The sequence below is a fragment of the Trachemys scripta genome, chromosome 18 (genome assembly GCF_013100865.1).
Source record: "Trachemys scripta elegans isolate TJP31775 chromosome 18, CAS_Tse_1.0, whole genome shotgun sequence".
Classification (NCBI taxonomy): domain Eukaryota; kingdom Metazoa; phylum Chordata; order Testudines; family Emydidae; genus Trachemys; species Trachemys scripta.
Window position 1 is genome coordinate 6,563,339 of NC_048315.1, and position 26,918 is coordinate 6,590,256.

At 38.0% G+C, this 26,918-nt stretch overlaps 1 protein-coding gene across 4 annotated transcripts in view; it reads left to right on the forward strand.

The window, feature by feature from the left end:
• Positions 1–2,017: 2,017 nt before the first annotated feature.
• USP32 (ubiquitin specific peptidase 32) overlaps positions 2,018–26,918 on the forward strand; it is a 119,942-nt gene continuing 95,041 nt past the window's right edge. For all 4 annotated transcript variants that reach the window (XM_034752196.1, XM_034752197.1, XM_034752199.1 and 1 more), the window contains exons 1-3: positions 2,018–2,140; positions 26,048–26,153; positions 26,776–26,894. In XM_034752196.1, coding sequence (XP_034608087.1) covers positions 2,078–2,140; positions 26,048–26,153; positions 26,776–26,894 — 288 coding nt within the window. In that variant the 5' untranslated portion in view covers positions 2,018–2,077. The remainder of the gene's footprint in view (positions 2,141–26,047; positions 26,154–26,775; positions 26,895–26,918) is intronic.

Genomic DNA, 26,918 nt, shown 5'->3' on the forward strand with positions numbered 1-26,918 from the left:
ATAGTTATTAATGAAAGGTAGATCCTTAATTTAAATGTGAACCAATTTCAAAATTGGTTTGAAAGATTTTTGACAAAACAGTGACAATAAATCTTCAATGAGTTAAGGGACAAGTTGTAATCTTCAAGGATGCTGGCTGGAATGAAATCTGTGGTGTGCTGTATGCTTCTAACACACACAAAAAAGTCCCAAACCCCAATAACCATTCAGGCCTGTTTGTTATTTTTTTAGCTTGCTGATTTGGAGACCTTTAAGAGGGGAGATTGTTTGAGTAATCTAATGAAGATGATGAAAGATGCCCTAGTGGTAATGTTAGTTTTGCATCCAGTGCTGCATGCTTTGTGTTCTGGCTTCAGTGTGAAAAATGGCTTTATGCTGCAGTACAATGTCACTGATCTGGGTCATAGTCCCCTAATGGCAGAATAGGGTCACAAACCTGTCTCAGTCTGACACAGCCTTGGGATGGGAATTCCAGTTAATGTTTCATTCCTTTCCTCTTAGGATATAAATGGAGAACACATACTTGGGTGAGGAGAGATTCAAGGGGTTTTGATAATAGCTTATAATGTGCTTTCGAAAATCTGCTAGAAACGATTCCTGCATTGGCAAGGGAATGATCTTAGATACTTTAATTATCAGGTTTAGGTATGGGACAGTTTTACTTGTTCATTGACAGAAACAGAGCACTTCATTTTCTAAATTCCATTTTTTTTTTTTTTTTTTTTTTTTTTTACTTTAAGTCAGCAGGAAAAGTCTGTTAACACACCACTTAAATGCAGGATTGAGATGGGGGTTATGCTGCTCAGATTGTCTTAAGGGAGAGAGTGGTGTTGCAATAGGCAACAGGAATCAAAACTCCATGGCTCTGTTCCCAGTTCTGTCATTAACCCATTTTAGAGAGACTAGGTGAGTGAGATACCTTTTACTGGACCAACCTCTGTTGGTATTATTTCACCTGCCTTGTCTCTCCCATATCCTGGGACCGACAGGGCTATAGCTACACTGCATATTGACCCACTTTGGGATTTAATCAAGGCACATTTTCTGTGCCTAACAACATCTTTATAAAATGGATATAGCCTGGAATCTCACAGGGTGATGAGACTTCATTTTGTCAGAGCACTTGGACTTCCATTCAAACGAGGCACTCAAGCACAAGCTTAAGTGCCTTGCTGAATTAGGACCTTGAAGAACTTCATTAGAAAGATGCTGGAGGTGTAAAATGTTAAAATCAAAGACCAGTTCTTCAGGCAAGAGGAAGCCTTTGTGCATGTAAAAGGGGGATCCATCAATCCTTTTGTCATATGTCGTAGGTAGGTGCCAATACACTTCAGGAGAGAAATCAGCTTGTAGCTGTTACTGTGGAGGAAACACTTAAACGATTTTTCAACTCCTGTCAAAACTTTAACCATAATCTAGTTAGAACTGTTTTCTATTAATGCTTTTTGTGTTATGATATGAACCTGTAGGTGATAATTTGCAGAAACTTTTTTTTATATAGCACAAAAGCAGACCTATTTGGTAAATGAAAACTGCTTACATGAAACAACTTGGCTAGTTCAACTCTTACTACATGTTGGCAACAATCAGTTACAGATCATGTGTTTGGCTTATACTCAGTACAGATTTGCATAGAATGCCAGCTTATTTTTCTGTAGCATGATAATGTATAATTATCACAGTGTTTATCTTTGTAACAAGTATTACAATATACTATTGTATTCAGAGAATATTCAATTACAATGTACTATTGTATTCAGAGAACATTCAATTGATGTTAAATTTTTTGTTCTAGATGACTTTTCACTCCTTTTCTGGAATATTTTTCCAGATGTCTAATGAGAGCTAATAAATTAAAGAAATTGTGCATTTAATTTATCTAGGTATTTTTATTGCAAGACAAGAGGATATGTTTTAGAAGCTTTTATTTTTCTGTAAAAGGACTTCTTGATATCAAAGTTAAGGCTGCTAAATCTTCCTGCTCATCTTTCTTTTTCTTTTTCTTAATACAGTTACAGATGTAGAACTGAAGCGTCTGAGAGATGCTTTCAAGAGAACTTGTGGACTCTCCTGTTACATGAGCCAGCAGTGCTTCATTAGGGAAGTGCTTGGAGATGGAGTGCCTCCAAAAGTTGCAGAGGTAATTATATCTATCTGTATTTATATATTTACTGTTTTCTTCAAGGATATATGTATGTAATTGTGATGAGCATGCCATTTTTAATACAGCTTTACGGCTCACTTTTTCTGGCTGGGGACAATTAGCCAAAATTCTGGTCAGATACTATTAATGTTGTTGCTTAATCAAGACAGAGCAATAGCTGTCAAATGACAGTGAGGTACTTCTCCACCCACCGGAATGGAGAGGCATACCTTCTTCTTTTAGAGAAAGAGTCAAAATCCTAGACTGATGTTGATTTGAGGTGGGAGCTGGACTCTGTAGAGTTATCATGACAGGGTGGGGCTTTCTTTGTTTTTAAAGGTACCAATAGTTCTGTTACTGTAGAAGTCTACTGACAATTTAAGTGTCTTAAAACATTGTAAATGAAATAGGATTGCTTAACTGTATTTGTAAAGACTCCTACATAATGCAGGAAAATAGCCAGAAACAAAATGTGCTCCATATATAAAAATATTGTGTGTGTATGTGTGTAATAAATAAATAAAATAAAAACCCTCAAAACACTACGCTGCCATCTTGTGCATTAATATGCATATTCAGAAAAATGTTTTATTTTTCAGTGTTGATGTGATTGGAGAGAGAAATTAATAAAATACTGAATGCTGGAGGGAAAAGAACAAAGAATAAGATTAGCCAGAACTTTAAACTGAGATCTTGCTCCTTGTCATTCCTAATCCTATATTTATGTTCTCTTCAGTGTTGCTGACCTTGTACACAGTACATAAATCTAATTTTTTAAAAAGATAATCCTAGAAATGTAGGGGTGGAAGGGATCTCAAGTTCATCAAATTTGGCCCCTTGGGCTGGGATAGGACCAGGTAAACCTACACCATCCCTGGCAGGTATTTATCCAACCTGTTCTTAAAAAGCGCCAGTCATGAAGGCTTAGCTTAACTACCCTTATATTTAGAAAGTTTTTCCTAATAGCTAACCTAAATCTTTGTTGCTGCAGATTAAGCCCATTACTTCTTGTCCTATCTTTGGTGGACACAGAGAACAAGTGATCAAAGTCCACTTTATAACAGCCCTTAACATAATGGAAGACTGTTATCACAGACTTCTTTTCTCAAGACTAAGCATACCCAGTTTTTCTAACCTTTTCTCATAGGTCAGGATTTCTAAACCTTTTATCAATTTTGTTGTTCTCCTCTGGACTCTCCAATTACTCCACATTTGTCTAATTTGTCCACAACATGTGGTGCCCAGAATTGGACACAGTCAGTATTCCAGCTGAGTCCTCACAAGTGCTTACTAGACTGGAACAATTACCACCCATGACTTACATATGAGAGACCTATTAATATACCCCAGAATGTTAGCCTTTTTCTTTCAACGGCATCACATTGTTGATTTGAAATGTATTCAAATATAGCCCCCAGATCCTTTTCAGCAATACTATCTCCTAGCCAGTTACTCCTTATTTTATAGTTGTGTTTTTGGTTTTTACTTCCTAAGAGGAGTACAGTAAAAGGTGTGTTATCCGGCCCTGTACCAATTGGAAAGCTCTATAAACCGGCATTTTTAATCTTCATAGAAAGTCCGGTTTATAATCCGGTTGGCGTGGGGCCGGCAGGTTCCCTACCTGGCTCTGCGTCGCTCCCCGCAAGCGGCGACCTGTCCTTGCTGATCCTAGGCAGAGGCGCGGCTAGGCGGCTCTGCATGCTGCCTCCGCCCGCAGACGCCGCCTCCTCAGCTCCCATTGACCACAGTTCCTGGCTAATGGGAGCTGTGGAGCCAGTTCTCGGGGCTGGGCGGGGGCAGCATGCAGAGTCTCCTGCTGCGCCTCTGCCTAGGAGCAGCCGGGACAGGTCGCCACTTGTGGGGAGCCGCCCGAGGTGAGTGCCTCCCAGATCCAGCACCCCGACCTCCCTCTCCCACGCCCCAACCCCCAGCTCTTGAGCCCTCTTCCGCACTCAGACTCCCTCCTGCGCCCCAACCCCACACTCCTTCCTGCACCCAAATTCCCTCCCTCTTTGTTAACTGGCATTTTTCACTTATCAGCACCCCCAGATCCCCCAATATGCTGGATAAAACAGCTTTTACTGTACTTTGCACTTGTTTTTATTGAATTTTTGTTGATTTCAGCCCAGTTCTCTAATTTGTCAGTGTCATTTTGAGTTCTTATCCTGTCCTCCAAAGTGCTTGCAACCTCCCTCCCAGTTTGTTGTCCTCTGCAGATTTTATAAGCATACTCTTCACTCCATTACCAAGTCATTAATTAAACATTGAGTAGTCCCAGACTCAGGACTGACTTCTGTATGACCCGCACTCCCAGTTTGACAGGAAGCCATTGATAACTACTCTGAGTACAGTCTTTCAATCAATTGTACACCCTTTATAGTAATTTCATCTAGATCGCATTTCCCTAGTTGGCTTATGAGAATGTCACATCGAACTGTCAAAAGTGTAAATCAAGTTATATCACATCTACTACTTCCTGCCTATCCAGTAAGTCAGTAACTAAGTCGAAGAAGTAAATTAGGGTGATTTCTAGTATGTTTCCAAGTATCAAAATTACGTTGACTGGTCTAAAATTTCCCAGGTTCTCTGTTCCCCTTTTTAACAATGGGTGCTGTTCTCTTGTCCTCCATGAGTTCTTGAAGATCATTGCTAACGGTTCTGAGATTGCTTCAGCCAGTTCCTAAAGTACCTTAAGAGGAGTTTTATCAGGCCCTGCCAATGTGAATTGATCTAATTTACCTAAATGTTCTTTAACCTGTTCTTTTCTTTATTTTGGCTTGTGTTCCTTCCCCCTTGTTGTTAATATTGTGTTGATTATCTGGTGAGCATTAACATTTTCTGTGAAGCCTGAAGCAAAATGGTCATTAAACAACCGAGCCTTCTTGATGTCCTCAATTACTAGCGCTCCTTACCCTCCAACTAGAGGACCTATGCGTTCGTCTGTCTGTGTCGTAATACATATATGGGAAATATTTAATGCAAAAGGTTTATTAACCTTGTAAAGTGTGACAGGTTTTTCTGAAACAGATGATGAAAGCATGGACTATTTTATTCAATTTTATGATATAGTTGGACATATCGTATGCAAATTGTTAAATGTTAAAGAGGAAATAGCTACGTACATGCTAGCGCACGTTAAATTTAAATAAAATGTTTTTGTATGACTTACTCTTCATTTGAAATATCTCTCTAATCTTAACTTCCAAATATATATGGTCAGGATGCTTGGGCTATTAATAGCCTATAAAGTGATTGGATAGGAACAAAAATGTATCTTGTCCTATGAGTTATTGGACTGGAATAATATTCCTAAAATTGCACTGTGAGACTGGGCCTCTCATCTCCCTTTACAGTGCAGTGTTAGGGATTGTGGTGCTCTAGTAATGAGACACGTGATCACAGATGGCAGTGGATTTTGTTTCCAAATAATGTCTGCTGGTTGTCTCCTGTTTTTTAAATCTTTGCTCACTGGCAGAAACAGCGTCATGGTTATCTTATTTTAACTTGCCCCTCACCTGACAGCAAGTCTCAGATTTCAATCAATGAACCAAGATGAAGAGCCAGGATTATGTTGGCTAACTTGACATCACAAATGCTGAGACCGTGACATCTCAAAACTATGTAGCATTAAAATGTCCAAATATGCCTAATAATTGTCAGTCAGGCAATATACTTTAGGTAATACACTTCACATCTCTGTGAACTGAATACCTTGATTAGATTCTTCAAACAAAACCAGGGCCCGGTTAAACCCATATTTTAATGAAGATATCCCTTGTCTTGGATGGCTTGGGAAGTGGGGAAGGCAAGCAAAACCATTAGTTACTCGAAGCTCTGTTCTGAGACCTCTAATCTTTAACCATTGTTATAAATGATGTTAAGGCTCAGATCGGTACTTTGGCTATCAATTACTCCACTAGCACAAATAACAGAAGTTGTATAATTGCTCTCTAAAGGTTCTAACCCATCTGATGAACCATGTGGATTGCCAGATAATGCCATATGCCAGAATTTGTGTTTTCAGTTTGATATTTTAAAAACCTAGGGAATGACACCTGAAAACCTTCTTTAAAAACACTATAAAGGTTGCAAAGTCAAGCACTCAGTAGTTGGGAAATACCAGAATTAAGGTTGCCTGTGCAACTAAATAATGCTAAGATTAAAAACCAGAGCAAAGACAATCAAATTATTTAGCAGTTTACAACAGGAACAATAAATTATTCAAATGATTCCAAGTGTGTGACTTAAAAAAAAAAATTGTTAGTGTTAGAAATGCAGCTAACTAGAGCAGTTCAGTGGCAATTGTTACACAATATATTTTAAAATATTTGAGTAGAACAGAGAAGATACAGTGTATTAATTGAGTAGTTCTATGAAATTACATCTGGCTGGATTACTTCTGGCCCAAAAGCTTTGCTTTTTGGTACTGCATTAGCCGTTAAATAAATACTATCGTAAATACTAATAAACTAAAATTCACAGGTAGTCAGGTGGAATAGAACACTGTTTTTCTCAGTTAAACAGTTGACATAGTATGTTTAACAATGTTTGTCCATGATTAGTATTTATTTTTTTCCTTCTTTCTTGAACGTGCTGTATGTAGCATGTCCATGATCAAATACGGTGTCAATTTTGCTGGATGTCATTCCACTATACACAGGCCATAGAATTAACAGGCCTGTTCATATGGCATCAGCCCACAGTGTGTCTCACTGACAGTCTTATACCAATGTACACACCTGAAACCTGAGCCTAATTTTTTATTGATTCCTAGGAAACCTCATCACCTGTTCAGGGATGTCTTGTTAGCAACTACCATGTGACGTTTTAGATGTCAAATGACACCCTCGTTCATTAAAACCTTGCATAAGAAGCTTAAAACAAACTTCCCATCCCACTGTAGTTTGTTTGACAAACTTAAGTTTGCACCCAATATAGGATCCTCTTCTTGGCTCTTATTGAACTTACATGGTACGCTCAATGTTTTAGTCTAGTTCTTAGTGTGTTAAACCTTTTGATTAAAAGTTGTCCAGGAGTTAAATTTTTCTAATGCACTACTTCTTTGCCAACAATGAATACAACCAAACTACCAAAAATATTAAGTAATAAAAATATTACTGGGGAGATGTGATAGGAAAGGTGCCATTTCCATTAGGAGTGGATATTAGACCTCATATTCAGACTACACTCATTCTGAAAGTCATATGACTTCTGATATTGGTTAGGTGCATTCACTAGTGGTTTAAAAAACCTCCAGCAATCTCATAAATAGCATGCTGTCAGGGCTATTCCATGATTTGTAAAATGTTTTTGCCTTTCTGAAACCATCCAGAGACTATAACCTACAATACGGTATACTGAAATTGGCCATTACTAATTGTTGGAGCCAGAAAGTACTAACTTGGAAAAAAAAATCTGAGTTTCAACCTTCAGTTCTTTCCTCATTACTGCTGATAACCCATACAGCCTGAGCTGGGACGTTCCAAACACTGCACCATGGTACCACTAAAAAAATTAGTAACAAAGATCTGAAGAGAGTCATCTCTCTAGCTGTATGATAAACAAGTTGTTTGACCCTCATCGACTGAGTCAGTAAGAAGAAGAAAAAAAGGGGGGGGGGGACAAAAATTCTTACACTTAACTGAAAAAGCATCTTATAGAAAAGCAAAAATTGAACCTTGAAAGTGAGAATGTTACTTCTGCTCATAGACAAAATCTCCTATTTTTCATTTTATTTTGTTTAAGCTATACAGTACTAGAAAAATTTTGCCGGAGGGGACGAAGGAGGAGAGCTAGTCTTCTCTCACCTTCCTGGTTTTCTCAGAAAACTACAGAAAAGATCACAGATAAATGGGATTTGGTTTGCAAAAATATTATTTAGTTACAGGGTTCTGCTGCACTCATTTAAGAGGTGTAATCTCCAATATACCATACAAGTTCTGTGCAGACATCAGATTTTGTTAAAATAGCAGTTAAAACAAACACCTGAAGTTTTAGTTTACACAGACTTGTTACAAGAAACTGAAATAAATTGTCACTTGATCTGGATATGAAATAGCTTTCATATGGGATCTCTTGGAAATATGACCATTGTGTATTCTTAAATACCAAATTATTACTTCTATTCTGAAAACACATATTTAAAATTGTGACTAGAGGGTCATACACTCCATTGCGTACGTAGGCTAAGCTGGCAGGTGGTGGCATGAATGCAGTTTCTATCACTGAACCTGTAGCAATTTCACAGGATAATGCCACTAAACCAAAATATTATTATTATTGTTGTTGCTGAAGTTGCACCACTTCTTTTGTTTTTCTTAATTCAATCAGAAGGGTTCTTTGATGGCTAGAATGTTTCCTGAAACTTTGGAATTGATTGGCTGTGGTCTTTGAAAGTTATCGTGATAGAGATAGTTAAACAGAGACATACCATTGATTGGAATGTTAGGCCTCATTTTGCTCAGCCAACGATAAAATAAATGTTGTTGAAGTAAGCAGATTGATATCTAATCACAGGTTATTTACTAGGGAGCTTGGGTAAACACTGCTCTAGATGTCTGCTACACCAACTGGCATAGTGAACCATCTTTGGAGAAACAGACTACTCTGTAAAATAAAACGATAATTAACTCTAATGAAGTTAGTCTCAGTGCAGATATTTAAAATTCCTTTCAGTCTAACATATGTAACTATATTTTGTAGACTGACATAACTTAATCCCAGCATATTATATTCCTGTTTTGTTTTGTCTTGTTGAAATGTTGTTGGAAATATAACTACCCTAACCATGAACTACACGAATCTGCTTGTTGTCTAATTTTTAAACCTTTAAAAGTAGGCCGTTCTAAATTGTTTGAAAATCAGAAGCGATGCTTTGCCCCAGTGTAACTTGCTTTTTGGTTAAGAAAGTTTAACGAACATTGTAGCAAGCTAGTTACTACTCGCATGGTTTCAGATTAAAATAATTTGCCAACTGCATAGGGCTAGATCATTGCCTTCTTTAAGAGATATCCCGTGATAATTTAATTTACTACTAGAAATCTGTGAGTTTGTGTCAATCACATCTCTGCTGTAGTGAGACAGGAGGAACCTCTTCACATAAACGTTGGGGATGTTGAGGTCCAGGGCTGTGACTGTGTGTGAGAAATTTTGTCCTTAATGCTGGGGATTCTGACCAGGCTTGCTAACCTCCAAGTGCCCTGCTCTGATGACATAGCTAGCTCATGTGGCATTTTGTCATTCTCTCCTTCTCTCATGCTCACTGTGACACTTTATTTGTGCTGCAGTAGTGCCTCAGAGCTCTAGGACCCAATGGTGCTAGGCTCTGTCCAAACACAGAACAAAAAGACGATTCTTGCCCCCAAAGGTCTTAGAATCTAAGTAAAGCCAAGAGACAACAGATGGACAGATGAGGAAGTACAAGGAAACAATGAGAATATTAGTCAGCATGATAGGCAGTGATCTCAGCATATCAGAGGCCTAATCAATGTCAAGTTTTTGGTAGGCATCATGCATGGCAAAGAAGAGTTTTAGGGAGGCATTAAAGGAGGTTAATGAGGTAGTTGGGAGGAGCTCCCTGAAAACAGCCACACAAGTATGGAGGACATCATGGGAGAAAGCACAACAATGTATGTTTGAAAATTTGTTAAGTGGGTGATGAAGGTTGGCATCGTGTGCTGATTGGAGGCAGGAATCGACATTTCACTAACAAATGAAAGATGGTAGGTAGAGAGAGGGTAGGCTGTGAGGTGCCTTGAAAGTGAGGACAAGCAGCTTATGTTTGATGCTGTAATAAAGAAAGGGAGCCAGTGGAGGGATAAAAAGAAAGGAGTAGGTGGTGAAGGTGACAGGCTAGGGAAATGATTTTTCCAGCAGTATTCTTAATGGATACAGATGAGGCAAGATTGTTTGTCAAGACCTGAGAAGGGATGTTGTGACTGCACTCCTACGGAGGTTAAAAGCTGCCTAGATTACAGAATGTTATTGAATGTGAACACAGTTATGAAACATTGACTTAGCTGACACGCCGATGACCATGGTTTACTCCTCAACATAGATCAGGACAAATTGTGTTTAGAATAACATCAGTGAACCGTGATTGACAGGTCTACGCTAACTGGTAAGCCATAGTCAACATTGTCAGCTGACTTGATTATTTGTAATCAAGTTAAAACATACAGTTGTATACTGTAGACAAGCCCCAAGAGATTGTGTGAGAGTAAAGTTTATGGATAGCTTTAACTACGGCAGCCTTTCTGCTTGAGACTTTGTTCCCCTTTCAGGGAAACTTGCTATGTTGGACTACTGCTTTCTAGTTCCTGCTGTGCTTGTCTTAGTGGAGCCTCTAATGCATTTTCATGCAAGCTTTGCACGGTCTTGGGAGAGAGGGAAACCACGCAAAGTGCTTCTGCTTTCTTTCACATAGTTGCTGCGTGTGCTCTTGTGTGCTCAAAGTAGCATGTCCAAGAAGCGGTTGCCGAGAAGCTGATATCAAATGATTAAAAACTATTTTGGCCTGTTGGTCATTTTTGATTTGTGAACTATTGATTTCTCTTGAGAAAGATATCTACAATATTATATTAGGTAAAACTGAGAGCTAGGAGCAGCCTATTTATCTGTAACAAAATAGGCCAACAAACTTTATTGCAGGAGAAGCAGTTACTGATGGATCTAACTCCACAATTAATGCCTTATTTTTTTTTTAAACATGGCCATAGGGTTTTGAAGCAGAGTGTACAAAAAGTATGAAGGGTGTGTAAGAAATGTTAGTGAAGAGAAGTATAGTACAGTGAACTTTTTCTTTCTGGCACTGGATATATGTGTCATAACAACAACTTAGGTAAGTGAAGTACAAAAAAACCAGACAGAATTCAGAGGAATAGCACATTATTATCTTATTAGCTGGATATTTTAAATTCTTGTTGCAGTAAAGGTTGTTAGATTCATGCAGATAATCACTTTTAGATGACATGACTATTTTTATGAGAATATGGTATAATAGAAGGTAAAGAATGCATTTGTAAATTAGGGCTATAGCTACGTGAACAAATTACCTAGAGAGATGACAACACTTTGTGTGAGCAAATACTGTTTTTTGTGAATAAAGAATGAATTTTTAGTGTGTTGACTGAAAAAAAAGTTATTGAAAGTTTTTAGTTTATAAATTGAAACTTCATGACCCAAACACAGAATAGATGATGGTTCAGCTGTTATAGCCTTTATCTTCCAGTCACAAATTTTGATTACTTTCAGCGATACAGAGAAAGTAGTGACTCTATGGACAAAGGAGGCTGAGAGGTCATAATGGAGCTCGTGTACAAATAAAGATGCATGTTTAAAATTTTATATAACCTACATAAAAATTACTTCATTATGCCAATTACTGTACCATTCATTAGAATCAAAATAATTAAAGTAAAATGTTATCAATAATATGGAAATCAGTTTTATTTAGGATTTATAAGTACAATTTGATAGGTTTCCAAGACCTCAGTCTCATGCCTGAACTGCCTCACCACTTCTCCTAGCTTTAGGGCAAAGTAAAAGTTGTGGCACACGAATGGAGGAAGTTCTGTTAGAATATACAACAATATGGGTTGAGTTTAGAACAGTTCAGATGCCTTAAAAATAGCTTGTTTAAATATCAAGGGTTTAAAAATATTCGGTAATGTTTTGAATGTAGCACCTATCAAACTAATTGTTTCTTAGACATAAAGTTCAATTATTTTTCAAACTACACGAATTATGCCTTTATATAAATATATTCACTTGAGAAAATGACTGGTGATAAAATCGTCATTCTTCTCATATGCATGATGTATTTTCTCACCCTTTTATTTATTGTTGCACATAGACCTCATTTATGGGATTTTCTGTCATTCCTGAAAAAACTTGGTAATAAGAAAAATACGTTTAGGAAAAGATACTATAGCAGAAGAGTTGAGATTTTTTTTTTTACTCACATAGAAGTGTTTCCTCCTCCCCACAATCCCAAAGAATGCAAAAGTTCTACAGTACATTATTCTTTCAAACCCTCCTCTAATGATAAATGAGTGCTGCCTAACATATTTAAACAGTTACATATTTAGCCTTTTAAATTTAATCTGCATGTTCAGATACTGTTTGGAGAAAGCACCTTTATGTTACATATTTATTTAATTGTTGCTAAAGTTGATTTGATACATAGCTCAAAAGTGTAATTTTTACCTAATTTAAAAAATATATGTAAATAATATTATAAAAATGCTTACGTGGACCTCCAGTCCTGCATTGTACAACGTGCAGGCATTGTAGTTTGCCCATGTGGTGGAGTTCCATTCAGGTCCCTGGGTCTGTGGGAACAGCAGTCTATTCATACATCGTGAATCACAGGATTGGTGGGGACTAAATTTGTACTTTTATTAAACTCTGCATAGACTCGATCTATGTTGCTTATGATTTGAGGTACTCATACAGTATACGAAAAGGCTATCTGTCTTATTCTTATTTCTCCACATTGGGATTCAGACAGTATTTCTGTTAATCCAGTCTTGCTGTTACAGCAATAGACTCAGCCCTACTGTCTGCTTCTTGCAATAATTTTTGCATTTACAAAATAGCTATATTTCTACATAAGATGTCAACATAATAATAGCCCAGCTTGTAGCAGCTGGTTGTGTAGATTCTGTTTCCAGAAAAAGCATCATCAAAGAATGACAATCCCTTCCTCTTGGCCTTCCTCCTTAATGATATATCCCCAAATACACTGGCCTGCTGCTGCAATATGTATTCTGTAATGGGTTTGGAAAAGGGTGTGGCACACCTGAATAAAAAACGATAAATTTGCTGTCCTTGCAAAATGCCTTTCCCAGGTCTCTTACACATCTAGTTGAATTACTCTTTGTAGTCAAGCAACAAAATATCTAAGAGTAAAGTGAAAAAAGGAGTAAACCATAGGATTGAATAATAGCAGGAACCTCTAGAATAATTCACACTTATGAACCATAGTTCATGTGTAGTTTAAAAGGGTACTGTCAACTTGAATTTTTTAACTGACTAATCTTAAAAATAAAAATCCAGTGAGATTTTTCTGGTCCCCTGCCAAAGGGCTTTTCTTAGCAAGTGAGTGTTGCGGTCCCCAGAACAACATCACCAGATGTGTTCAGGCTCCCTCTGAAAATCTCCTTCACAGCTTGCACACTTCCACCTGCCTACTGATCTCTTCAGCAGCAGTGTTGTGGTGATACTCATCCCTTGGGCTTCCAGAAACATGTCTAGCCCCTTCCTGTTCTTTGCCCCCATTTTGCAATGCTTGGATCTGGGAAGGAATTAAGGGTGCTGCGGGTGCTCTCCAGCCCTTTTTGATTTCAGTCACTCCTTGGTTTCCATTCCTGAATGTAGTTCCTCTATCATGGTTATCGCTTGTTTCCGTTGAACTAAGGTATAATTTTTCTTCCTTTTTCTTTTATTCTATCTAGTCCTCTGAAATCCAGATGAGAGAGAGAGAGGAGCTTTGTTACTTACTACCGTTAATGTGCAGTCCCAAACAGTGAGGCAAAAAAAAGCCAATTTAGTTTTGATCCAATCCCTCTCTCAACAGAGGGAGTTACTGTCAGCAAAGAAATGAGACTCAGCCACGTGGATTAGCCCTGCCTTTTCTTTAGAAGTAAAAATGTTTTACGTTTATTGTGTCTTCGGTCTGAGGATCTCAGAACACTGTACATACATTCATGAATTACCTTTCAACACATTTATGAGGTAGGGAAGTATCCCTATTTTACGAATAAGAAAACAAAGATAAAGTGCTCCTCAAAGTCACCCAGCAGCTGTCTGGCCTCACTGGAAGTAGAGTTCAGGTTTCCTGGTTCCCTGTCCTGCATTTTAGTTACAAGATCATAGTCTCTTTTAGACATTTCAAAAGAACAAGGATGGAATATGTGACAGGATGGTGCGTATGGTATTTTTTACTATTGGGTAGGACTAGTATTGAGAAAACACATTTCTTGACGATTATGGTGACAGGGAAATGATTTTTGTTAGCTGTAAGCTTGCTCATGCAGTTTGATATCCTTTCAGTCTTGTCAGGGTAGTCTGAAAATTTCCAGTGTTTATAAGTTATTATTTCATAGTCCACATCCTTTCTTCCTACAGTTTTAAATAGTCTCTTGTAGCCTTTCAAGGCTGAATGAGAAGTGGAGGCATTGAAGTTGGCTCATCCAGTTTTCCTTCGGCCTGCGGCAACTAATGTTCTGTAACAGTCAGGCTTCTATATAGAATACCATTCTGGGAAATTCTGCTCGTTTCTGTCACCAGTACCTCACAGCTGCAGAATTTTTGTGTTCAGCTTAAAATAAAAAACATCCCATAATTCATGCTCATCTGTCATGAAGGTATTTCTCAGACCAAGCGCATGATTTCTATCCTTGGTACATAATTCCCTGCCAGCCCAGTGGGCAATAGAAAGCTTCTTTTCTGCCCGTTTTGCTTTCTCAGTTTTTGTTACACACTGACATTGTTCATTACTTTTTGCTCTTATCTTCTGTTCCTCACTTTGGTGCTGTTTCTCTCTTCCTCCTCAAATAATTTTCCCTTCTGTCCCTATCTGTGTTCTTGAAGCTGGTCCTATTTTTGCTTCACAAAAGGGCAGGAATGAAAAGTGGCGTGGCCAGTTTGTTGCCCATGGATCATGCTTGTTGTCATAATCCTACCGATCATTGCCAGCCTGGAAAGCAGGAGAATGGGTATATCACAAAATGTAATAGAGCATAACTTGAGAATCTTGGTCTTCTGCATAGCATAGCAATCTTTTGCGACTGTGGTGGAAGATAAGCTACGTGAAACTCATTACACAATATCAGACTTTTGGAGATTGTCAAAGAAGATTAATAAGGACCATTGCCTGTCTGTGTCAGGAATTCCCAAATTGTGATGTGTTTGCCACTGGAGGGATGTGAATTTACGTTGAATCCATTTACGTCACAACTTATTTTTTTTTAAGGTGGTGGTCCATGAGCCAATAAAGTTTGGGAACTTGTGATCTGTGTAAAATAAGTGTTTTGGTCTCTACTTGGTACAAATTGGCAACCTTGCGATAATCTCATCAGAGAAGCCATAAATTGAATGATTGTAGATTAAATGATCACCCCTTATGGACAGTTACTCTGAGGGATGAGAGAGATTGCTGGGGTTCATGCTGCTGTCCGTGCTCTAACTGTCTAGTTAACTTTCAGTTTCCAGGCTGCTCATTAACGTCTTTCAAAAACACTAAACATGTATCCAGGATATAAAAAATAATACTGTAAAGTTCGAGTTGTAATCTTTAACTCAGTATTTCTTCTGAATAATACCTTTTGGTTAAACATCTCCTGTTTACTTCAAACCTCTACACATGAAATAAAAAATGCTTTTATTCAAGGACTACCTTTGTGGAAAAAGCATGCTTGGGCTGTCTCCCACAGTCTTCATCTTTCTCTTCAGTTGGGGACATGATCATCCTCTGAAGGTTTCCTAAGTCCTGATCATTATTCACCCCTGCAGGTGAGACCAGGGCGAAGCACACACTTTAGATTCTCCTATTTCTTGTCTCCACATGTCTCTGTCTGTTACACTATGTTAAACACTATGTTTAGCTTTGAATTTAGTTGCAACGTGGCTGTTGTCAGCAGTATCTTGGGAGCCTGGGGCTAGTTAGGAAATAATTGTTGTATATTTTTCCCAACCATTGACACTGATAAAATAAAAAAAAAAAAAAAAAAAATCTAAAATGTAAAAATGGAAACACTAACAGTTGTATTTGTGTAAATACATAACCAGATTAACTCATCTGCTTTATTTCATGTTATTAGTTACTACAGAGCCCTTGCAGCATCACTAGACAGTGACGGGCTCCTGGGGTTTTCTAAGCATTGACTTCCCACATCTCTTCAGCTCTGGTCTGACTGGGAGGAAAGACTCTAGATGAGTAATGTGGTCATGGGGCTGTACTCAGAATTAGTTCACCAAAGCACAGTTCTACTTTCAAGATATTTGGAAGTCTCACGTGCCTGAATTATTGCCGTTAATAGTACTCTCTGAGCTCTGGTCAAGTGTCCATAGTCTCTTGGTCTATCCAAGGCCGTGATCAAGTGTCTTGATGTTTTTGGTCTTTTGTCCTCGAGATGAAAACCTTGTCTTTGCTTCTGGGACCCTGAAGTGAAAAAATTCTCAGTTAAAGCAAGAGCTTATTGGGCCGACTTCAGGCCAGTCCAACAATGTGTTCTTATCCATGAAGGGTCTCATGAAAGTTAAAAGGTTTGGGGATTTCTTATTGGCCCAAATACTTACACCAACTCAGGTTTGATTACTTGGTAGAGGGAAGGTCTACACTTAAAATGCTGCAGCAGCGCAACTGCAGTGCTTGGATGAAAATGCTGCTATGCCTATGGGAGAACTCCCGTCGGTGCAGTTAATCCATCTTTGTGAGAGGCTGTATTTATGGTGATGGGAAAAGCCCTTCCGTCTACACTGGGGGGATTTTTCACCCCCCTGAGTGACATAGTCATACCAAAGTAAGTTTGTAGTGTAGACTTGACCTCGGTCTCCTTTCTCTTGGCCCGCAGGGGCCAGAGGTTCCACAAAGTAGCCCTCTGTAGCAAGCCCTGTGGCTAATCTAGGAGTGATGTTGATTAGTCCAAAGGGGTTCTCTGTCACAAATGTCTTAACTTCTAATTGTTTATATATTGAAGAAAAGATAGAGGTGCATTAGTGAGTCTAATTTGGCCTGAAGTGGAAAGGATATGCAGAATTCAATGAAAAAGGAAGGAAATACCCGACGGTGGCTTTTAATATGGAGAGACTTGGAAATAATTTAGAAATTAGACTTTATTGGAGAGGATTGAGCTAGGTCTTGTTTGCTAATCCTTTGTCTGCTGTTTCACATGTTTTCATTACAAAGTATAACTAATGGGACTGGAAAAGATGTTATATGCCACTCTATCTTTTTTTCATAGTCTACTTAAGCTAATGTCTGGGACTTATAAATATTTAGTGGTTAAGTGCAGGATGAGGAAACCAAGCCTCTCAAAATGGGATACACATATTGTATAGTTCATAAAAAGTGTGACCAGCATGTGATTTTTCTTACATTTCTGAGTAACACTCAAAGCACTTTCTAGTAATTTATATAAAACAAATAGGAGCATAGGGGTGGTATCCACTTAACCAAAGATAAAAATGATCACCACCTGAGTGTACACGTCGTTAGGTGGATTTTCTTCTGTAAAGACATTTATTGTGGTTCCTGAGCTTTAATTTGCTTTGTTTTCAGAGATTTCATTGGGGTGTTGGCTGTGTAACTTCCGTTGATGGTAATAAGTTGGAAAGCTAAATCCCCAGGCAAGCCTTGAAGATTTGGGGGACACCGACCACCTGTGGCATTCCAACCTCAGTATGAGTTAAATGATTTAAGGCCCTCTGAAATTAAACAAAATTCCTATATTGTGCTGATATCAGGTCTTCGTCACATCACTGTCCTGTAACTCAGTAACCGTTGGTTTCATCTCTCTTACATTCAATCCCATCTTTTAAAATCATTGCAAATAAGGGCTGTTTAAGTTCTATACATAGGTATTAAGAGCCATTCATATCTTTTAATCTTTAAAAATAGATTACCGCCCAGAAATCCATTCTAAATCTAAATCAGAGCGTAGGTGTGTACAGTTCTAGTCTGAGGACCTGGGCATGGCTCCACTGTTTCCCCGCCGTTAACAATGTTTGTTTCTCCCGATGTGCAGTATTGTATTAACGTCTGTTTCATTGTGAAATTTGTCATTTTATTTAAGTTCTTCCGCTCCAGCTGGAAGACCTTGGTATTTTTGTCTGCTAGGCTTGGTTTTAGTTAAGCAAGTTGGAAACTGCGCACCTCCTCTCCTTAGAGATATGATAGTCTCTGCACATGAAGTTATCTTAAGTACACTGACTGTCTTATAAATCAGAGATTCTACAGTGAAGGCATCAATTTTGCCGTTTCAGTATGTTGGCATTGTTTTTTCTCTCTACTTTTTAAATGAGTAGTGATGTGCTTTATTTTTTTACAACACTTTTAAAACTGTGTTTTACACTGGAAAAAAGATGGAGGGATGATAAAAGATCATGGCCCAGGTATGTGCCTCTTGCCTCCAGACATAGAATGTGATTTGCTCCTGCCCTGATTAACGTAAAGACTTGGTCTCACAGGAAATTCTTTTAGTGCCTTTTCCTTTCCAGCCATGTATTTCTTAAGTTCTCCACTTTCAATTGTGCTTTGTCAATTCCTCTGTCTCTGATCAGGTGCTCAGTGCATAATGGAATAAAATTGGAATGGAAAAACAAATTTCCTTATTGTGTAATGTGAAAACAATAGTGATGATATACAGGGAAAGAAGGAAAAGTTAAAACCAAAATGATGCTGTAAGTTACAATTGGACTGAATTTGGCACAAACCCTCTGGCTTCAATGGAGTTGGACCTAATTACACCAGAGCTGAATTTTGCCCATTGTGTCCAATAGTAAGTTTTATTCTTCATCACTTCTTATTATGGGGTGAGGGAAACAGTATTCCTAGAGGCAGAAAACTAAATGGGAGGGGGGCAGGGGGGAAACAAGTGAATTGTTGCTAGACCAGATGTGAAGTCTAACTTTCATTTTGATGACTTTAGGCAAGAAAAATGGTTCTAAAAATCAAAACAAAAAATCCAAACTTCCGTTGAGGTCAGCACTTTAGATCTTCTTTATTAGAGGTGCCTTAAGTAATAGCCTCGCCTTTTAGTCAGATCTACAAACCATGAGTAGCACTGTAAGCAGTTCTTATTATGGAGTGATTACAATCCCTTCATTGTAGTTAAATTTGTGGCTAGGTTTTGATTGATCTCTCACTTTCTCCAAGTACTCTCTTTGAAAATTTCATAGATTCATAGATTCTAGGACTAGAACGGACCTTGAGAGGTCCCCTGCCCTCATGGCAGGTCCAAATACTGTCTAGACTATCCCTGATAGACATTTATCTAACCTACTCTTAAATATCTCCAGAGATGGAGATTCCACAACCTCCCTAGGCAATTTATTCCAGTGTTTACCCACCCTGACAGTTAGGAACTTTTTCCTAATGTCCAACCTAAACCTCCCTTGCTGCAGTTTAAGCCCATTGCTTCTTGTTCTATCCTTGGGGGCTAAGATGAACAAGTTTTCTCCCTCCTCCTTATGACACCCCATCCTTTTAGATACCTGAAAACTGTTAATTTGTGTCTGAGTAGAGAAATTTGATAGAAATCTTTTCAGATGAAATATACAAGGCGTTAGAACTTGGAACTAATGGGTGTCCATGTTTTGAAAATTCTAACTTCTTTAATTAAATATCTCCCCAAACAGCTTAGTCTAGAAACTTCAATTGTTGTATTCAATAATTATTTGTGAGATATAGTGCATAGATATCGTGTGAAAAGATTTTTATAGTTGGAATATGTCACTTATTTGCTAATGTTTGGGGGCTCTGTCAGAGTTCCTGAACCATTTGGAAACTCCTTCCTAGTTAACTTCCACACATTTATTGTGAGTTGTGTTCTTTATTTTAATGACACCAGAAGGAACATTTTTCGTTACCCTTGTAATATTACGGAGAGTCCTCTATGTCTGTGCCTTATGAACTCTATAGGTAAATTAAGAACTAAGGACACTGTCATTTTTGAGGAACAAGGTTTCTGGATTTTGACAGACTAGTTGTTTTTAGGGCTTATTGAATTTTTTCCATTTTGTAGCTATTCTTTACCTGCACATTTTAATCAGTTACAAAGAAAGCATCCCCTTTTAAAATTCCTCCATAATTTTTAATTCTGGCTTTTTTAAAAGAAAAGCCTAATTTTGTCCTGTCTTTCTATCAAGGGAGAAAGTAGATGTAGCTATACAACGCATTAAATGAAATCTTCTATTAACTCGTAAAACAGAAAGATAATAGAAATAATGGACATTTGTGTCTCAATTTACTATATATAACACTTTGCACAAATAGTTACTATACTAGTACTATATTATCAGACTAAGATTTAAAAATTCGATTCCAGTCTTCCACAAAATAGCATTTGTACAACAAAAGCCGTAAGAGGTTTTCAGAATTCAGTTGTACAACTGATAATATAGGCTAGTAGCCTTAAGGGTAAGATTGTGAAGTGCAGCATGGAAGTTACATAGCTGCTTACACAAACAATTGGCAAAGAGTTACTGGATTTTTCAATTTGTACATTCATGCGTACACTCTATGAATGAAGGCAGGATGTACAAAATCTGTAATGAAAGTTTGTTGGCACCGGCAAAATATTATTCTATTCTTGTCTTGTCATGATTATAGCCATCTCATTTCAAGGCTACCTTTTTGTAATGTGTACCAGTCCATTTCTTGCTGGGTTTTCTGTGCTATATTTTGATGTATCATTTGAACTTTCGTCATAAAAAGTCAATACACAAAGTGCATATTAAATCCTTCTTCCAATATTGGTGTGTATTACCGAATTTCTAAATGACTTCAAGTAAGCCTTTTTGTCGGGCTGACTTGGTCATGACAACATGGTGTTTTGAGGAGTCTTGTAGCAAAGGAAGAATATACTGTACATTACCACACATGCCTTATGTCATTGACATGCATAAAAATAAATAAGGAGAGAACAAAATTACTTTACAGGATAATAGACATTAGGACATTCTGTTATACTTGTTTACTGTGAAGGTCACACCAGAGGATTCCAGATACAGTACACAGATGTCATTTCAGTTTTTGTTTCAGTGCTTTAAAAAATATCTTAGAGTAGATCTTTACAATATTAAAATTTCAGTAATTAACTCAGTTAGCTTCTTTTCAGATGGTGTGCTGAGTTTTATCTTAGAAAGATGAAACTGTATGTTGTTCCCATTTTGTCCACTCACATTACCTTACTGTTAATCAGTGAATCAGCTTAAAAAAAAGTCTTAATGGAGTTAAGAGTGAAGAGAGCAGAAAAGGAAACTGAAAGAGGTCTGTAAAATTTGGCCTTTGTCAGTATAGATTTGTAATGCTTATACATTAGGACAGCATTGCTTCCAGTCTTTCTACACTTTTACAATAGGATCATACGTTGGGTAGTGGTCTAGAACAACACAGTTGTCCATTGCCTCCTCCTGGGGTGTTTACCAAATCTTAGTACTTTTGGCTTCCAATAATAAGTATTGTAATCCCTACAACAGCCACATTAGCTACTTTAACTGTGCAGGTGCCTTTTCCAGCGAGTTCTGGAAAAGTCCGTAAGTCTGTGCTGTCAGAATTACATTCCTTTCCTGAGGTTTTGTCTTTAATCACGAAGAAATTAGCCGTCTGCTGAGGCTGGGTTGCTCATAAGTTTTCCTTCCTCAGTCCACGCCTTGGATCTCTTTTAGAGAGTCGCTCCCACATCCCTTATTTCTGGGTGAGGCGACAAGCCACGTGTCTAAATGAGACAGCAGAACCACTTAATATGATGTCGTTTTAGGTGACTATGGTCAGCCCTGTTACACATAATTATTGTTTAGTATCTGTCCGAGTTGGTGCATATCAGCTGCCATTTATCTTCCCTTGTGTAGGACACACGGGCGAAGAAAGACCTTTACCACACATACTGAAAGGGAAGATGTGATTTCTCCCCCCCCCCCCCCATCTCTTCTAAGAACCTTCCCTCTTACATTCTAGCCTGCATAATTCTGCCAGGAGTACCGCTTCTAATTCTCTTTGGAAGCAGGTCTGAAAAGTATAATGTTGGAATTGTAAAGAGCATGCTTTGTCTAAGATGGACAACATTTACTTACAGGGTTTTAGGAATGAAAAGGCCTTATGATCTACATGCTTAAGGAGTGTTTGGACTTTCTTAAACTTGCCTGTGTGGATTTTCTTCAATTTAGAAAAGTGTCTTAGCAAAATAAATTCAATGAGGTTTAATTGAGAGAAGCATAAATATATATGTATCTAATTAGTTTAACTTGCAACTTTCCTCATCTTTTGCTGGTTGGCTGTTACATGTAGGTTCCCATCCAAAAGTTACTTACCTTTTATTTAAAAAACAAACCAACAAAACCCCTTGCTATTAACTTGATACAGTGATGTTCCTGTAAAATTCAGTTGTGATTGTTGTTTTTGAGGGACAGGGTTTTTTATAGCTCCTGGTGCACCCAGAATTTGTGTGTTTTTTTTTTTTTCCATTTGAAAGTAACGATATTAATACTTGAAAGCTACGATAGCTCTCACCTGATCAGATGAGCTAACAGCATATTTTTAAACCCTCTGAATTATTTCCTTTCACTGTTAGAGGTAGATGACCTACATATGCAGTATAGTCTTGAAGACCTCTTATGGAATCAAAATGATTAAGAGTAGGAAGTGTGGAATTTAAAACTCTGACAAGGTGAATGGAGCATCTACAATCAGTTTATCCAAATAAGCACAAATGTAGCTTTCGTAATGTACCCCCTGGGGAGCATTTGGAAATGGGTTAAACTGCATTAATAGAAGAAGATGATCCAAGCATCTTCTGGGAAGCTAATCTATTTTTGTAGCATTATGCAGCAAGCAGTGGAATGAAATTGCAGGTTCTACATAATGGTTTCCTTAGAATGTGCTCCATCTATACTATAATATCATTTGAATTCACATACCTATGAGCATCTTAAACTACTTCAGTGGAAAGCATTAAAAAGAATAAATTGATGATGGAGAGTGGCATAGAACTCATCTAACAGTGTGTAAGGCTATGTGTAGGTTTTGCTGGACATCTATCTGGTGCAGATCTACTGCTGGTAGTAATTATGATGGTACCAACAGAGGCAAGATACTACCACTTTTAGCACCGTATTACCTAATTCATTTGGAGTAAGTCTAGAAAACATGGTGATATAAACATAAGTGATCACTTGTCCCTTGTCTAGACTAGCACTGTGTTGCTGTCACTGGTGGAAGGGCAGCAGTGGGAGACTTCCCACAAATCTACTGTAGACAAGACTTGAAAGGGCTGTTACAGCAGTTACTAATTATAGTGAAACTATTTCAGATAAAATGCAGTCAAATTATCTTTCCAAACATCTCACTTGGTGCTATAAACATTACAGAAATTTGTCAATGACTGTGTAAGCAACTCATGACTAATCTAGCTGCCATTCCATGAGGTGGAACAGCAATTTCTTTTCCTTAATGACTTTATAATATCTCCCCACAAGAGTTAGAGGGCATAAATCCACATCAGTCACTGAGAGCAGGGGAATGCCCCTGCCCCCCAAATTTTCTTCAGTTTTATTTATTGGGAACCTCCATCCTAGCATCAAACAAATGCTCTTCTTGCTCCTAAATCTGTTGTCATTGAACCTGGCTATGATACAGCTTTGAGCCAAAATTATTTTTATATGGTCACTTGTACCTCTTCTTGAGCTTCACATGCTTGAGGTGCATAACAGACTGTCCATTTTGGGGAGGAAATGGATGAGTGTAACAATTCACACTGCTGTGTTAATGGTACTGTACAAAACACAGGATATTTCTACATACATTTTTTAGCCCCATTGATTTCTGATATATATTCTGATGCTATTATGCAAAATTCTGACTTAAGGAGTGCATTAATGGCTCCCACTGAAGTCTGCGATAGCTGTTTGTGCACATTTGAAGTAACATTTGCATTTAATTCAGTTTCTGAAGTTGTTTACTGAAAATACGTATTGCCGATGAGCTAAAAATGTGCTATTTAAGAGTAGTAAAATATTAATAGAAGGTAACACCTGCTAAACTGTAATGTTGATTGCTTTAGCACTGTCAAATATGGTTCTCTTTGAAATAACTGACTCTTGCAGAGTAAAGGAAAACTTAAGGCAGTTGCTGCTGAACCCGGTCTGCCAGCCAAACCATGCTCAGCACAACATCATTTGTTCTGTTGTCAGTGACAGTAATATTTCCCCATCAGCCAGACTTCGGAGTCTATGGTTAGTCGCACAGTGCAGTATCTGTAAGAAAACCAAATGAGAAGAAATGTAGGTTTTAAAGTAATTTCTCTTTGAGAGTGTAACTTAAACTCCGACTGCTTTCATTTCTAAATTTCTAAGGGCAGGTCTACACTAACCCCCCAGTTCGAACTAAGGTGCGCAACTTCAGCTACGTGAATAACGTAGTTGAAGTTCGAAGTACCTTAGTTCGAACCTACCTCGGTCCAGACGCGGCAGGCAGGCTCCCCCGTCGACTCCACGGTACTCCTCTCGCCGAGCTGGAGTACCGCAGTCGACGGCGAGCACTTCCGGGTTCGATTTATCTCGTTCAGACAAGACGCAATAAGTCGAACCAAGAAGTTCGATTTGCTTGCCGCCAAACTACCGGGTAGTGTAGACCTACCCTAACATAGATTTCTGTTCCTATTAGTGGTAAGGTACTGATGCTTGTAGATAATGTAGTTAGTGAGCATTCTAAATCAGGAGGTGTTCTTAAAGAACCATACAACTGGAAGTGTATTTTATAGAAAACACTTCATGCTTATCTCTTCTGGTTTTCCTTTTTTTTTTTGTAAAGTTAGAGGGAAGGTGAAGTAAGTGACATATTGGAATAAACCTGTTAGTGATTCTTGGTTACTAAAATTAGTTGTTGCTTGTCCTAAAGTGACTTCCTGCATAAATATCCCATCTATAAATATTCAACCAGTATTTAAATATGCTGGCTAGCTACAGAGCAATGCATAAATTGGTCTACTGTATAAAAGGCAAATGCTTCAGCCCTGCTACTGACCACTTCATTGGTAAATAGTGTTTCCTTATGAAACTTAAATGTAAGCCACTTCTGTATCGAATTGGCATAGCTCCCTTCAAATGAAATCTTCAGTTCCAGTGACTTCCACAAACATTTCTACAAAATCAATTACTGAATAGATTTTCATGTGACTGGTGTAGCTAAACTAAATGCCTGTATGTACTACATATGTAGAAGGATATCCATGGAATAAACTCCCTTATTTTTGCAGCCATGTGATAAACTGTTGAACCTTGGAATAAACTGCATTTCGTTTGTACCATGAATCTTCTTGCCTGCGTTCTGTCCACTAATCTATTTCTGTTGGGATTGCTGCTACTATTCCAAATGTCTGAGCTTTCAAACAGCCATTTTTTGTGATCAGTAATTAATACAGCCACCCAACCACTAAATAATAAAACCTGTCCTGTCCTTGACAGTGGGCTATCTTTTGTGTATTTCAGATTGTGTTGGTAGAGCAAACAGCTACTAGACTTGGACCTTTCCCTGACCCAGCCAAGTTACCCATTCAGACAGCTGTGTACTGCGGTCCGCCTGCTTCTTCTTTTCTATTGTGGTGGCCTTCAGCTCCTATGGAGCACATTGGTTATAGAGTGTGCCCTAACTGTGGGTGTGCCTGATTTCCTTTGGCAGGACAATCACGGTGCTTTCTCTCCCCATAGGTGATAGCATGGAGCAAGTTCCAACTCCTGTTTTACACACTCCTCTCCCAATCCAGGCAGCAGTCTCTTCCCACAGGCCTGAATTATTGACTGCATTGTTTCCTGTTTCGCCTTGTATATGAGGGAAATAGATAACTTACTCTCAGTTTAAAGAGAGGGGAAAAAAATGTTTGTATTCAGTAATCTTTCTGTTATTCCTATGACTTGCTCTCAATCTACTCTTGCGGATGTTATTTCCCTGATGAACTATTTAAGATATCTTGGAAAGACCCTTTTATAGGCATTGAGAATAGGAGATAGGAAACAACAGCAAACCTAATGTGACTACCAAGGAAAAGCTTCTAGAAGGTGACTAGCCTAAAACAAAAACCAGGACCCAAACACAGCTTGTTGCTTTTATTTTTTTCATCCTCACACTTTGTCTCCCTTCCATAATTTAAAGAATGAAACTAACTGTTTTTGTTTCGTTACTTCTAGGTCATTTACTGTTCATTTGGGGGAACATCCAAAGGGCTACATTTCAATAACCTGATTGTGGGATTAGTCCTACTTACAAGAGGCAGAGATGAAGAGAAAGCAAAATGTGAGTAACAAGGCGCATAGAATATAACATATGTAGAACATGCTTTTATAAAGCAGAGATTAAGTTGAGGTTTTTACTATGTAGATCTTGATTTTTATATGTAACTCAGAGCACAAGTTAATCAACACTGAGAATTTTTTTTAACTATACAGATCTCAATATACATTCAGGATTTTTATGTTTACAGCACTTAACAAAAGAGAAATGATCTGACATTACATAGTGAACACCCAAGTGTGTCTGGATCTTGTTGAAAGGCTGTTGAGGATATTCTGTAAGGAAGAGTGAGAAAGAGTTAAGGTCTCAGTTCTTTCTGAAAAATTTTCATTAATCTAAACCATCTGCATAATAAGTTTTGTTAATTTGTCTTCCTCTTAATTTGATTCTACAGTATTTGGTTTTCCTTTGGCTAGCAGGTAATCGTATACACGAAGGAAATATTTGTTAACCCCTTATTGAGCAATATCAGAGCTTGGTGGAATGAGCCTAATGACTCTTGTGCTTTGATTACCTTACAGTTATTGGCACTCTGAGGCAGGTTTAAACGGAATTTTTGAAAGCTTAACTGCAAAATTAGCACAACTTTTGTATTCCATTTATTTTAATCTCTCTTCTTACCTAGACATTTTCAGTCTCTTTTCCAATGAATCTGGGAGTTATGTTGTCCGTGAAGAGATGGAGCGGATGCTTCATATTGTTGATGGAAAAATCCCAGATTCGCTCAAGAGATGTTTCTCTGAGGTATGTCATGCAATTTTTAATGCA